Source organism: Myotis daubentonii, chromosome 11 (genome assembly GCF_963259705.1).
Source record: "Myotis daubentonii chromosome 11, mMyoDau2.1, whole genome shotgun sequence".
Lineage (NCBI taxonomy): Eukaryota > Metazoa > Chordata > Mammalia > Chiroptera > Vespertilionidae > Myotis > Myotis daubentonii.
Genome location: NC_081850.1, coordinates 24,396,965 through 24,412,519, shown reverse-complemented (window position 1 = coordinate 24,412,519; position 15,555 = coordinate 24,396,965). Strand labels below are relative to the sequence as shown.

General features: G+C 37.0%; 3 protein-coding genes across 7 annotated transcripts in view; 1 reads left to right on the top strand and 2 right to left on the bottom strand.

Annotated features, from left to right (window-relative positions):
- SNAPC3 (small nuclear RNA activating complex polypeptide 3) overlaps positions 1-15,555 on the top strand; it is a 43,127-nt gene that overhangs the window by 16,721 nt on the left and 10,851 nt on the right. Inside the window, exons 6-10 of one of the 5 annotated variants that reach the window (XM_059656626.1) lie at positions 3,489-3,571; positions 5,143-5,307; positions 9,613-9,720; positions 10,186-10,750; positions 12,723-12,837. In XM_059656626.1, coding sequence (XP_059512609.1) covers positions 3,489-3,571; positions 5,143-5,307; positions 9,613-9,720; positions 10,186-10,333 — 504 coding nt within the window. In that variant the 3' untranslated portion in view covers positions 10,334-10,750; positions 12,723-12,837. Of the gene's footprint in view, positions 1-3,488; positions 3,572-5,142; positions 5,308-9,612; positions 9,721-10,185; positions 12,846-15,555 lie in introns of those variants that run through there. The other 4 variants (XM_059656625.1, XM_059656623.1, XM_059656624.1 and 1 more) reach the window with 4 other exon arrangements.
- Positions 2,337-2,909, bottom strand: LOC132211901 (proteasome maturation protein-like). The gene has a single exon (XM_059656628.1). It carries the CDS (start codon positions 2,827-2,829, stop codon positions 2,437-2,439), a length of 393 nt encoding a protein of 130 aa, XP_059512611.1. The 5' UTR covers positions 2,830-2,909; the 3' UTR covers positions 2,337-2,436.
- The window catches only part of PSIP1 (PC4 and SRSF1 interacting protein 1), a 42,597-nt gene continuing 40,443 nt past the window's right edge, over positions 13,402-15,555 (bottom strand). Inside the window, exon 16 of the mRNA XM_059656617.1 lies at positions 13,402-15,144. Coding sequence (XP_059512600.1) covers positions 15,084-15,144 — 61 coding nt within the window. The 3' untranslated portion in view covers positions 13,402-15,083. The remainder of the gene's footprint in view (positions 15,145-15,555) is intronic.

Genomic DNA, 15,555 nt, shown 5'->3' with positions numbered 1-15,555 from the left:
TTCCCATGCCACCAGCCACATAGACGTTAATAACTTAGGTTTTGTCTTACTTGTTCTTATTCTAATTGTTCTCCTGACCTTTCCCCCAGTTTTCATGGTTTTAGGCGAACTCTAATCTTGGTTCATCTCTCCCTGTAGCCACATTCTTTCCTGATTTCCAAACCGTTAATTTTTAGCGCCTACTGGACATGTTGTTTTGTTCAGTGATGTTTATGTCTTTATTCCTTTGATGGTGTATGGCACAGAGGAAGTGCCCAGATAGTTGTTGAATAAATGAATAAACCACAGAAACCTTAAGCTCAATGTTTAATGGATGACTTGCAAATTATTTTGTTTTGATTTTTTATTTGATTGATTGATTGATTGATTGATTGATTGATTGATTGATTTGAAAAGAGAGGAAGAGAGAGAAACATTGATTTGTTGTCCCACTTACTTATGCATTCACTGGTTGATTACTGTATGTGCCCTGACCAGGGATTGAATCCGCAACCCTGGTGGGTTGGGATGACACTCCGAACAACTGACTTACCTGGCCAGGGCATGGATGACGTAAGATTTAGATAGAAAACATTTTTTGTTCTTTTAGAGTTCCCTTCTAATCTACCTATATATATAAAAGCCTAGATGACTGAACAACCTGTCAACTGGTTGGTATGATGCACACTGACCACCAGGGGAAAGACGCTCAACACAGGAGCTGCCCCCTGGTGGTCAGTGCACTCCTACTGCGGGAGCACTGCTCAGCTGACCGATGGGTGCCAGACGCAGGGCTCACAGCTGGCCGCTGCAGCCCGGAGACCTCAGTGGAGCGGCAGTGAGCCTACTGAGTGGCGCAGCAGCAGGCACAGTGGGGCCGGGATGAGGAGCAGCAGCAGGCAGGAGCAGCAGGCTGCGTTGGACTGCGGGTTTCGGCCCGATCCCCGCAAGCTACGCCCCGCAAGCTACGCCGAGTGACCCCACCAGTGCATGAATCTGTGCACTGAGCCTCTAGTTAAAGATAATGCCAAGGAATTAAGTTGCCTAAGTCACTTAAAATGAAGTTCTGTAGAAACATTTGTAATGAACAACATTTTATATACAGTAAATTTTCTTTTTGTTTCCTAAATAAGGCAGTATTTATTCTTTCAGAACCTTTGTTTTGGATCCTGGCTGACATCTTTGAGAGTCTAGAACAGGGGTGGGCAAACTTTTTGACTCAAGGGCCACAATGGGTTCTTAAACTGGACCGGAGGGCCAGAACAAAAGCATGGATGGAGTGTTTGTGTGAACTAATAGAAATTCAAAGTAAACATCATTACATAAAAGGGTACGGTCTTTTTTTTTTTTTTTTTTTTAGTTTTATTTATTTCAAATGGGCCGGATCCGGCCCTCGGGCCGTAGTTTGCCCACTGCTGGTCTAGAAGTATATTAAGTGGCGGATTTTGTGTTAACAGCAGCCAGACATGGCATTATAACATATCATATCCTGTTATCTCTGCAACCACCTGGGAGGAAGGTAATGGTTTCACTCATTTTCACGAAGAAAAAGAGGGTCAGGGAGATTTAGTGAGCTGTCAAGGGGACACAGCAAAGCTGGTCTTGTAAGGGTGTCTGGTTGTCACCTTGTAAGGGTAACACCAATGCCAGACCTGTAAATGGGACAATGAAAAAAATAGAAACTTTAAAGTCCTAGCAAGAGATTAGGTTATCTTAAGGTAAAATTGTTTTAATACCTAAAGCTTATATATCTTTTGTAGTTCATTCACTGCTTTTGATTCTCATCACAATCCTGTAAAATAGCATGCCAGGTATTATTTTGATTTTACAGGTCCAAGAGGGAAGTGTAGGTTAAAGAAGGGAACACAGGGGTCTAATTCTAAGAATATGGCGAAAGACAAGTCTAACAGAGTGGTTCTCAGCACAGGTTGAACATTTAACCACTGTGGGGGAGCTTGGGACAACACTGGTGCCTGAGACACATCTACAGAGTGTCTCATTTAATAGATCTGAGATGAGACTTAGTCTTTGATGGTTTTGTGATTCTGTTATGTAGTCAGGATTGAGAGACACCCCTGTGACAGAAATTCTGATAGACTGAAAGTTAGAAACCTAAGGGTTCAGCCCTGGTCATGTGGCTCGGTTGGTTGAATGTCATCCCGTGCACCGAGAGGTTGCCAGTTCAGTTCCCGGTTAGGGTACATGCCTGGGTGGCCGTTTTGATCCCCAGAAGGGTGCATGCAGGAGGCAGGTGATCCATGTTTCTCTTCCTTTCCCTCTCTCTCAAATCAATAAAAACTTTTTTTTTTACATGTGTCATGTTTTTTACATGTTTTCTTTTTTACTTTTAATGTGTACATAAAATTATAGTAAAAAGACGACTATAAACAAGAGGTAGCCCCTCCATTTCCATGGTCAGCTCACTACATTACAGTAAACCAAGTTTATATTCCACCATCAAGTGTGGTTCTCCCATTCACTTTGTGATGGGTTATTAAGAATATCTTCAAATCCAATAGTCTCATCATTACCCCTCAAATTATCCAGTAAAAGGTTTAAGATTAGAAGAAACAGAAGACACTGAACTTGTTGAACTGCCTTCAATTCCATTTGCAATTTTAGTGGAGCAAACAGACCCTGGATGTTTCTCAGTGTGGAAAAATTCATTTTATCTTGGTTGAGCTGGAAATTTTTTTCTAATAATTGAAGAGGATGACTGGGCAAAAGTTCATTTTTCACATAAGAAAAACCTTTTTGAAGAAGATCATGACTTTCAAAAGATCCACTTGCTGATCGCTCAGTAACTAGAGTACTGTCCTTTAGCTGAGGTTCAAGTCCTCTGGTATTCATCTTTAGCTCACTGTGCAAACAACCTCTCAAGCCCGGTAGCGTCAGCCAGCCAATAAAAATAAGTTAGAAAAAAGAAAAGAAACGTAAAGGTTCAGACCAGTTGTGCAACTACTATAGTACTTTGGGCAAGATTGCTTGAGTAAGAATAGAAATTCACATTCTGCCTGCCTAAGAGTTATTGAATATATAAAGAGGGAATTTTTATAAAAGCACCTTGAAAAAATTTTTAAATGACAGATAAACATAACTGGTTATTATCACTGGGAAACACCAAATATATGGCTGTTTAGTCTTTGATTCTAGTATCTAAAATAACTGTCATTGCTGTATGCATAAAATAAAATAATATTGAAGTTTATTTCATTTCTATTTGTATTTCTTTCATGAATCTCAGAATATACAAATTTAAGTCAAACCTAGATTAAAATAGCAGTAGGATAAAACTTTATACCTTTATGCCTGGTAACTAATATAATATTTGTTACATAGGAGGTTTCCATTAAATCTTAAACAAATTATTGAATGGGCTGAGCCTATTCTCTGAAGTTGCATAGTTATTGTTAAATGTATTAGTGTAATTTTATGTCATACAAAATTTTTTTTAATACTTAGAGCAATTTTATAATTCCTTTTTCTCAATACCATTTGTTTTCTTATAGGACATATATAAATCAGCCTTCTTTTATTTTGAAGGAACATTTTATAACGATAGAAGATACCCTGAATGCAGAGATCTGAGCAGGTACAACTTCCAAAATCTTCTCAAAGTCTTTCCAGTTTCTAGTTCTCAAAATGGTATTGTCTCCACAAATCCTTTAACTTGTCTGTTAAGGATATTTGCCAGGGAATTATTTTATTAGTTTTTGTTAGATTTGGGGTAAGAAATTCTTCTCCATTTTTAAAATATGTGAAAAAGGTTGGTTTAGGTACTAATTAATCAACATTTTTATTCCAAGAAGAAAATTTTCCTACCAAAAGTACACGTCAGCCATTTCAGGATCTTGCTGGCTCTCCAGAATTGTTTTTTAAATGTATTATCTGCTATTTTAGAAATTACACTAACTCATTTGAGCCTTAGACACATCTAAAAAAGAAACTAAATCCCCTTAAACAATTTATAAATGTCTGTTCTTTGTATTAGATGATAGCAGTAAATCTGTCATTATTTTTCTGCTTGTTTAGTGTGCACACTTGTTGGCTCTACGTGATATATATAGTTGCTTAAGTACAAAACATGAAAAACTTGCATCTAATTATGTGAGTTAGATCACACTTTTTAAAAAAATATTTTTGTTGATTTCAGAGTGGAAGGGAGGGGGGGGGAGAGAGAGAGAGAGAGAGAGAGAGAGAGAGAGAGAGAGAGAGAGAGAGAGAAAGAGAAAGAGAGGGAGAGAGAGAGAGAGAGAGAGAGAGAGAGAGAGAAAGAGAGAGAGAAAGAGAGAGAGAAAGAGAGAGAAAGAGAGACATCAATGATGAGAGAGAATCATTGCTCGGCTGTCTCCTGCGTGTATCACACTGGAATTGAGCCTGCAATCTGGGCATGTGCCCTGACGGGAAATTGAACTGTGACCTCCAGTTTCATAGGTCAACACTCAACCACTGAGCCACACTGGCTAGGCAGACCACAGTTTTATTATCACTGTCCTGGCAAGTAGAGTATATACATATATTTTTCTGAATGTTTATATAAATTCTCCTTCATTTTGGCCATTTGTATTTATATTCTAATGTAGCAGTTCTCAATCTCGGCCTCAGCACTTCTTTATACTGTAAATAATTGAGGACTCCCAGGAGGCTATTATTAATGTGGGTTAAAGCTATCAATATGTATTAGCAATTCAGACTAAGAAATATTTTAAATATTGACTAATTTAAACATTAACATTTTTGTGAAAAATAACTTTTCAGAACAAAATAAAATAGATGAGTGACATTGTTATACGTTTTTCATTAAGTCTGATGTGATAAACCATGTCATGTAGCCTGCAGAAAATGGTTATTTATGAGAATATAAGAGTTGAAAGGGCAGCAAATAACGTTTTAGGATTATTGTAAAGATAATTTTGACCTCATGAACCCCTCTGGGGTCTCAGGAGCCACACTATGAGAACTGCTACTCTAATTGATGAAGAAAAATTCAGAATTCCTAATTCAACATATACCAACACTATGATTTTCATTTCAAGATGGTAACTGTCCAGTTAATGGGTGAGCCAGGTTTTGTGAAGTACTGCAGTCACAAACCGTTGTCAGCCATTTTTAGTTTTTTTGTGGAGCAATCATACATATCTTTGCCTTTTTCTCCCACCTCAGAACTATCATTGAGTGGTCAGAGGCCCATGACAGAGGCTATGGAAAATTTAAGACTGCTAAAATGGAAGATTTCACCTTCAATGACTTAAATATTAAACTGGGTTTTCCCTATTTATACTGTCACCAGGGAGACTGTGAACATGTTGTTGTCATTACTGACATAAGGTAAGTGGCATTACTCAGAACATTTTGTTTTCCTTTTCTGTGTTTTGCAGTATAAAAGCACAGTTGTTGTATTTTTAATATGAGGAATAAAAGTAATTATCGGTGCAGCTTGGTTTGGCAACAGCAAAAATAAGTGCTTTCCATTCAGTGACCAACTTTGCATCCTCTGTTATTCATTTTTGGGGAAATATATATAAGTAGAGGCCTGGTGCACGAAATTCGTGCACTGGGGGTGGGGGTGGGGGGTGTCCCTCAGCCCAGCCTGTACCCTCTCCAATCTGAGACCCCTCGGGGGATGTCCGACTGCCGGTTTAGGCCTGATTCCATAGAGAGAGACATCGATTAGCTGCCATAGGGATCGGGCCCAAACCGGCAGTCGAACATCCCTCTCACAATCCAGGACTGCTGGCTCCCAACCACTCACCTGCCTGCCTGCCTGATTGCCCCTAACACTCTGCCTGCCAGCCTGCTCACCCCCTAACCACTCCCCTGCCAGCCCGATCGATGCCTAACTGCTCCCCTGCTGGCCGGATCACCCCAAACTGCCCTCCCCTGCCAGTCTGGTCCCCCCAAACTGCCCTCTCCTGCTGGCCTGATTGCCCACAACTGCCCTCCCCTGCCGGCCATCTTGTGGCTGTGGGCACCACCATCTTGGAAGGTGTGGTAGTCAATTAGCATATTCCCTCCTTATTGGCTGTGGGTGCCACCATGTTTGTGATGGTGTAAGGGTCAATTAGCATATTCCCTCTTTATTAGATAGGATGAGAAATTATTAGAGGGTTATATTTTTGTAAGTACTTTTTTTTTGAATTATTAATTTTTTTACAGAGAGGAAGGGAGAGGGATGGTGAGTTAGAAACACCAATAAGAGAGAGATATCAACTAGCTGCCTCCTGCACACCCCCCACTGGAGATGTGCCCACAACCAAAATACATGCCCTTGACCGGAATCGAATCTGAGACCCTTCAGTCCACAGGCTGATGCTCTATCCACTGAGCCAAACCAGTCAGGGCTGTAAGTACTTTTTAAAGTGTCTCCATTTGTATACTAGACAGTGTTACTCAGGTAGTAATCATCCAAATTGTATAGCATACAGGCCATTTGCAAGTTTGCAGCCATATTCCTCGGTTTCTTGTCTTTTTGCCAAAATTTGTAGGCATTAAAGGGGAACTGGAGAAAGGGAAGAATAATTCTGATATTTGACCAATATAAAGTTTAATACTTTCATAAAGATTTTAAGTGGGAAGGACTAAAATAGTTTAAAAATGAGGTTTTAAGCTTAGTTATAACTTTTATATAGCTGGTGGCTTTTCTTTTCCTTATTTAGAACATCTCCATTTTTTTTTTTAAATATATTTTATTGATTTTTTTACAGAGAGGAAGGGAGAGGGATAGAGAGTTAGGAACATCAATGAGAGAGAAACATGGATCAGTTGCCTCTTGCACACCCCCCCTACTGGGGATGTGTCTGCAACCAAGGTACATGCCCTTGCCCGGAATCGAACCTGGGACCCTTCAGTCCACAGGCTGACGCTCTATCCACTGAGCTAAACCGGTCAGGGCAGAACATCTCCATTTATGAGAACAGTATATAGGAAGAAGACCTGCCCAATCCCCAGTGGGATTCCCTCTGCGAGAGGTTTTCTTGAGGAGCAATGATATACCCATGTATCTGTTATACCAGTAATAGGAACTGATGAATCAGAAACTCCCAGATTCCTTTTTTTTGGCATCTCTGTTAACAAACCTCAACCTCTCATTCACTGATTCTCAGGAAGCTACCTGAGGTAGTTCTTCACACAAAGACTTCAGACTTGGAAAAGAAAAGCATGGAATGCAAAACAGAATAGATAAGACATAAAATGAACTCTCAGTATGATGGGAAAGGGAACCCCAGAATGATGGCTGGCTGGCAGAGAAGAATAGTTCCCTTCATAGTGGTTCTCAACCTTCCTAATGCCGCGACCCTTTCAGTTCCTCATGTTGTGGTGACCCCCAACCATAAAATTATTTTCGTTGCTACTTCATAACAGTAATTTTGCTAATGTTATGAATCGTAATGTAAATATCTGATATGCAGGATGTATTTTCATTGTTCGCGACCCACAGGTTGAGAATCACTGCTTCAGAGACTGGAGCAGGATGGAGGGCTTGGGAAGTGTGTCCAGAGCTGCTCGACCTCCTGTTGGTGTATACCATATGGAGAATATGTTTCCTGCTCTGTCAGAAAGTAGGGAACTGGATTAGTGACAGAACAGTGAAAGCTCAGCACATGGAAACATAGAGAATTAGTACCTAGAAAACAGTGTTACACAGTAAAAGGAACATATAGTCTGTTATGTAGCTTAGATTGATGCATCATAATTTAAACATTAAGCATATATTGAACCCATTAAGCATATATCTAACCCTATTAGAGTAGTTCTGTACAGACATATTAAGGAGCTAAATTAAAAACAATTGTCCCTTGGGTAGAATTTTTGAAGAGCCAGGAGAGCGCATAAACCTCATAGATTTGTATGAATTTTAAAATTATATACATTTATTTCTTGAATAATGTGTTCTTCAAATTTTGTTCTTGGTTTCTCTTACTTTCCTTACATTTCTTATAGTGTAGGCATATTGCTGCACACAGTGTTATTCCTTAAATTGAGGGCAATTTGGGGTGTGATTTAGACTGTTATTTTCATCTTGCAGATAGATTTAATCATACCATGCCATTCCATAGTTTATTAGTAAACTGTTTCAAAAAAGTTTATTCATCAATTTCTGGTGGTAAAGTTGATATTTTGCTACTCTTTCTTAAGTCAGAGACCAGGAACCATTAGAATACTTCTTGAGCAGCCCCTTCATTTTTCAGATGAAGAATCTGAGGTCCAGCATGGTTAAAGGATTTACCCAAACCCACTCAGCTGATTAGTAGCATAGAGGAGATTAATTTTCACTCATAATATCTTAAACTAGAGTCCTGCCAGTTCATATTATACCAGGAATCAGATTTAGATTTTAATAGAGCAGGGGTGGGCAACCTTTTTGTGAGTGCGTGCCAAAACCAGCAAAATTTCTGACTCAAAATTCTTCTGCGTGCCAACCCTAATTTCTTGAGAACATGTTACGCCTTCTTGATACCTCTTAAGGTGTACGTATGTGAAGAACCTTGAAGAAATAAAATTCATTCGAGCGACAAAAACACAGTATATGACAGCTGTGGGCAAACTACGGCCCGCAGGCGCCCATTTGAAATGAATAAAACTAGAATAAAAAAAAGACCGTACCCTTTTATGTAATGATGTTTACTTTGAATTTATATTAGTTCACACAAACACTCCATCCTTGCTTTTGTTCCGGCCCTCCGGTCCAGTTTAAGAACCCATTGTGGCCCTCGAGTCAAAAAGTTTGCCCACCCCTGGTATATGATGATGAAAAATACATTAATTTTTAAATGTATACATTATGTAAAATTATTTAAGATGCACCTACACTGAATTTATCTGAAAAATGAAAAAGTCGATATTAAGAAAAACATTGTAAATGGAAGGTTATAAGAGAGGGTTTTGCGTGCCAGCAAAAGTTACTGGTGTGCCCTGTAATAGAGGGTCTAGTAATCAAGAGCTCTGTTGTGACACATAACTAGTTAATCTAGGTAAATAGCTAGATAAAACACTCAAGATCAATTAGTTGCTCAAACTATCCTATATAATAAAAGCCTCATGTGCAAATCAACTGAACAGAGGAACAACCAGTCACTATGATGTGCACCGACCACCAGGGGACAGACACTCAACGCAGGAGCTTCCCCCAGAGGGAGGCGACTGGAGGTGAAGGCTGGCGAGTGGGTGGTGCTAGACTGGCCAAGGCGGTGCCAGTGGGAGTCCCCCAGTCACCCCGCTGGTTGCCCCACAGATCAGCCCTGATCACCGACCAGGCCTAGGGACCCTACCCGTGTATAAATTTCGTGCACCAGGCCTCTAGTGTTCTAAAAAAGGTACTAAGTTCTAAGTAAAGCAAGGATTCTGTGATGGAATATATTCAAGAAATGCTGTGTATAGCATCTGTCACCGTGCATGTTACCATGAAGGGATTTGGGAAGTTCCATAGAAAGCATTTTTTTGATCCAAAATGCTCTTTTGGAGAAAGTGTTTCATGGAACACAATTTGGTCAAACCTGGTGTGCAAGTCAATGTATAATTAAAATTTTTATGAGCAAAAATTTAAAAAATATACCTACTGTTGTATGATTTTTTTGCAAATCACAGAAATTTGTATAATTTAGTAGCTTCATTTATTTTTCTCATGTACAAAAGGCTTGTGCATCGAGACGACTGTTTGGATAGAACACTTTATCCCCTTCTTATCAAGAAGCATTGGCTATGGACCAGAAAATGTTTTGTTTGTAAAATGTACACAGCCAGGTAAGTGGTTATCTGTTTTTTTTTGTTGTTTTTTTTCAGAAGTATTGATTTTCAGTTGAGTATTTTTTACTTTGGTATTTTTTTTTTTTCTGAGTTGAAACTGAGGGCTTTACTTTGGAGTGTAAGTAATATAAAGGGTTTTCCTATTTAGTAGGGAAGTGCTGCAGAACAGTTTAATAGATTACAACCGCATTTTAAAACATCTATAGCAGAAGTCCAGGGATAGGTCAAAATGTTCAGTGTCATCAGGGAACCATGTGGTGTTCCGCCGTTAGTTGCCCTTTTGCCTTGTAGAGTATTGCTGGTGATATGTCTGTATATATGTACAGAAAATCCTATAAAAGATTATAATTATGAATAAGATAGGATAAATCAATAGTGGGAATGTTACATTTACATATTACAAGTCATAATTCACAGCAAGAGAAAGTTGATTATGATCTTTTTTTTTTTTTTAAACTACAGATGGGTGACCAACAATGACAGTTTTGCACCGGATGATCCATGTTTCTTTTGTGATGCTTGCTTCCGAATGCTTCACTATGACTCAGAAGGCAACAAACTGGGGGAATTCCTCGCTTATCCTTATGTTGATCCTGGAACCTTCAATTAACCAATAAAAAGTGTACACTCTAGGAGCATGATCAACCTGACACCATCAGCTAGTTACCCCTACTCCACCCCCAAAATTTGAAATTACAAATTTTCTTATAAAGTAACTTGATTGTATTTAAATGCTTAAAAATATTTTTTACTATTTATCACACAATATAGTTCTTATTCAGTTCAGTGCATTTTGCCCATCTTAGGTGTATTTATCTTACAGAAGGAGCACTTTATATATTGAATACAAATCCTTTGCCATCTATGTATTCTGATTTTCTCCCAGTCTGTGGCTTGCATCTTCATTGTATCCTCAATGCTTTTTTGCTAATCATTAGCAAAATTCAATTAATGTTACATCAAGTGGTGGAAGTACTTGGAAAATTATTTGAAGAATGTGACCACCATACATCATGAGGCTTCCAAGGTAAAGATTTTTCAAGTATCTAATAAAAATTAGGAAGAATAAAAGTAGATTATTTAATAAATACAATATTAATAGCTATTGTGTAATTTAATCTCAGAGGACTCTTGCTTTGGTAGAAAGTATGTACAATAAACATTTTATTTTAAAACATATTTATTGATTTCGGTGAGGGAGAGGGAGATAGAAACATCAGTGATGAGAATCATTGATCAGCTGCCTCCTGCACACCCAACATTGCAACCCTGGCATATGCCCTGACCAAGAATCGAAACATGACCTCCTGGTTCATAGGTCGACACTCAACCACTGAACCATGCTGGCCAGGCAGTACAGTAAAAACTTTAATAGTAGACTCATTACTCTAAAAAGATCTTGAATATATACTCATAGCTTTACAGAAGTACCATTTATATTAAAGCTTCATTTCTTGACTTTGTGAATCAAATGGTGTGAGTTTAAAGTGAATGTCGATTTAATGTTTTTATGCTTCAAAGATTGCATGTACTATGACTACCGGGACATGGAAAATCAAGATCCTATGGATTGCTAGCTCTGGTTCACTTACTCTTGGGCAATAATACTCAGTATTTGGTATATAAAAAGAAAACACAAGTGTTTTTTCTGCTTAGCTCTTCATTCTTTTGGATCCCTGACTATGATAATTCTATTTATTCTCTTCTCTCATTCTGGGCCAAACAGCAACTATGATAAATTCCAAGGTCTAGATCATCAAGGAAATTGTAGCTCCTATTTTGAAATGTTTTCTGGAAACCTTTTTTAATTTTTTGGTAGGAAATTAAAATGTTATTTAAAACTTCACTTTCCTTCTAGGTTATATTTATAAATTCGACTGAATTTCGCACTCCCTAGATGGGTAAGAACAGATATTTACCATAGAAATAAACTGATGAAGCCTCTAAGCCTATGTGTTTTAAAGGTTGGCAGTAAAATATTTTATGGACTTAAATGCAACATACCCAATTAAGTCTATTGGTGTCAAGACCACAGCACCTGTTTCTGGTACGTCTAGCGGTGTATTCACTGATTTCAGTCATTACACCAGAGAATCAATATAAATAACTAAGCAGTTGGTCCCAATAAGCTATTGCCTAAATTTTTACTTTCATGTTTCCAACGATGCTAAATTGTACTGATTTAAAATTCTGCTGGAAAACCAGATTTACCCAATTCCTCAAAGTTCCACAGGTAAAAACGAATTTATTGTTAAACTGCATTCCTTATAAGTTTTACATTAGTATTTTTTTTTTTACTCATTTTCATCACTTCATATTGTCAAAACCAAAATTCCAGAAATTATCATAACAGAAGCATTAATCCATGTCTGGTGCCAATCAGTTTATTTTAGCGGAAAAGAAGATTGTTAGTTAAAATAATACTATTATTGAAATTCTCGTTTTATCATTTACTTAGAATATTATCCTGCTTCTTAAGGTTAATTTTTTCACCAATGTTACAAAGGCTTAGATATCTGCTCTCATTTTCTTGTAAAATCTAAAAGGCTAATCCAACCAAGTTACTCCCAGAATTTGTCAATGTATTATATATCAGTTAAATAGATCTCTCAGCTTTCACACAGGCATAAAACATACCTTGTGTCAGGGATTTTATAGCTGCAAATTTCAGTATTAAATACAACATGACTAAATTTACTTATTTTATCTAATGAAGAAAACAAATGTTAAAATGTAATGAACTTGAATTAACATCCTGTGTATTTAGAAACGAATTAGATTTTGACATAATGGATATAGTCATGTACAAAATCACTGTCTATAAAAGCAATGCCTATTTCCTTAAACATCTTTTTAAGGATAATTTGACATCTATTCCAATCACATCACAATGTCTATCATCTCTAAGGTTATATCGCAGCACAAATCTGAACAAATTTCTGCCAATACAATTGGTTCTTTTCTTAAGGTGTAATTAATGGATTTGCTATTTCCAATAGATCACCCTTTCTCTGGCCAGTCCAGTGGGACAAAAGTTATTGAAGCCTTCAGAGCCCTGTAGAAGCTTTTGCTCTTGTACAAGCCATCTCATCCTGACCTGGCGTCTTCAACCAGGTACGTGTGTGAGTCTATTTTATTACCCTACTACTTGAAACCACATGACATAATAACAGTTATAAGGCTGAAGGTATTCCAGTCAAGCTGTTTACACAGATCAAGTCTGATTCAGGTTCTCTGATTCAGATGGTACTTCTGAAAGTTTTCCAAAGCATGTGAGAAAACCAACAATTGATTCTGCTGAGTCATGCCTAATTTACTCTGTTAAAATGCTTTCCAAAAACATACCAAAAATGTGGAGTAGTGGGTGGTGGGGGCAGTCCTAGCTCTCATTTAAATTATCTTTTAAGTGACTTGTCCAGTTGTGGAATTTTGACAAAGTACACAATTTAAATTAAGCAAGTGCTCCTGAAAGTTCTTGATAATTACTTGTATGACTTTTTCTTAAGAGTTCTGAGATTTCGTGACTCGTTGACAAAATTTCTTGAAATGAGGATTAAGATAGAGAAAGCAACTGTGTTTTAGCACCACATAAATCCTAACTGGTTAGAGCGTGGTAAGTTGAACATACTCTTGGTAAGCTATGAAGTCCTGCTGGGTCACAGGAAAAAAAAGGGAGGGTGAACAAAAATAACATTACCTTTATTTTTGACATTTTGAGCTTGTTAGTTTCCCTGTTTCTCCAAACAACATGATATCTATGACGACGTTAACTAAGAAATTACTCCCTTGGAAGCAAATCCAGAATTCCAACACATTTTTGTACATAGCAAAGAAGTAATTTACTAGTACAGTTTAATAAAAAAATTCTTTAATCAAAAGAAGTTTACATGTTGACACTTATGGCTTTACTAGAATAATCTGTCCAAATTTTAATTGTGCTAAGGATCAAACAAATATAATAGCAAAAGTTCCCTCAAAACATACTGAGTCCTAAGCTTCCATTTTAAGACCTCTCAAAATTAAAATTCCAACTACTGAAATAATTTAACTTTTCATCAATCGATGAAAACAAAATTATCTGAGCAGTCAAAACATACAATGTATGCCACATGCAAACACTTAAGCATTAAAAGCTTTTTCTCCATATTCATCGTTTCAAAACAGAAGTATATTTTAGCTACTAAAAACCAACTGACCTCTATTATCATCTTAGAAATACTATCTGTTAAAAGTTAGCCTTAAGTCTTTTGGGTTACTTGGTTCACCCTGATTTATTCCATATAAGTGAATGTTCAGACTATAAAAAAAGCCAAATGCCACCCCTTTGTTTACTGCCTCAAAGCAACCAATATTTCCATTTTTGCAGTCCTGTCACATGTATGATCTGGAAATAAACAAAATTCCTTTTGATATGGCCATTTTCAAATAGGTTAATTTCCTTATATATTATTTACTGTATAAGCATCATGGGTTGTTGTCCAATTAAAAAAATACTCCTCAGTGACTTTAATGGGTGGCTTTTTAAAAAAATTCAGAAATGTCTCAAAAATAAACTCACTTAGTTTTCAGTTTCAGCTATACAGTACATGTAAAGGATCTTATTAGATGGCTGAACCCTAGAGCCAGATTCATTCCTGTATACAGCCATTCTGCTCTCTGCAGGAAAGTCATGTGACTGCTAAATTCCCAGCCACAAAATTAAATTAGCTTCTAAAGTTAACATTGAGTTTTGTACCTTGTGGAATTGTTAGTTCAATGTCAGTTGGATATCTAGTTGTCATACAAAAAGGCATACAGACCACACATTGTTACAAAGCAGCAGATAATATCACACAATGTAGACTGAGATTAATTTTAGATAGCAGGGAGTAATTATATAGAACTAATATTTTATCTACCATAAAAATGTGTAACCTACAAAAACCACAAACAGTGAAAAGACAGTCTGGTAAATCCAAGTTTGTAAAAACTATGCACAAAACCCACAGTATTGGGGAAAAGAGGAAATTTTATACAAGTAGCAGTTTTAAAAATGTAACTTTTTTCTACTATCAATTACACATTAACATACATACACTAATTAAAAATATGCTACAACCAATGTCTTGAAAAGCAGCTCAACATTTCCTAAATGACTTTTCCCTCACATTTACTGTATAATGGAGCTGTTAATACTGCACAAGTACAATAAGCAATGTTTAATTACTTTTAAACAAAGATAAAGGCATTTCCTCTCTAAAACAAGTTTTAAACATCAAAACCTAGGTTTATAAAAATTTAAAACTTTCAGCAGTCTAAATATTTCTAATGAAAACCATTACAAACTTCTCAAATGTTCTTTATATTCCAGGTATGTCAACCTAGTTATCTAGCGCAGAATCCTTCAGAGATATTTCAGTCTCTCTCTCTTCACTGGATGGCCTAAAGAAAAGTGGGGGGAAAAAGGTGTGACAACTGGGATTAGGGGATTTTTTTTTTTTTTTAAATCACCAAAGATTCAGTTACTATTTTTGGTTGAAACTTTTCTTCTACCATGTTCTATCTTCCCAATAATATGCAGATCAAGCAAGTATCTCAGGGAAGCATCAGGCCCTTTCTATCATTTCTTGCTTTAAAATGAATTTCTTTAGAGAACATGAAAATGTTATATGCCTATGATACTAACATATTACCATCTTTATTGAAAAGACGGGATGTTACACACAGACAGGATTTCCCTGAATTTCAGAATTAGAAGGGATGCTTGATTCCTAGTCTTACTATACTGTGGAACAAATGAAGAACTTGGTAACCATGGTTCCATATCTAGAGTGGGTATCATAATATAAAATA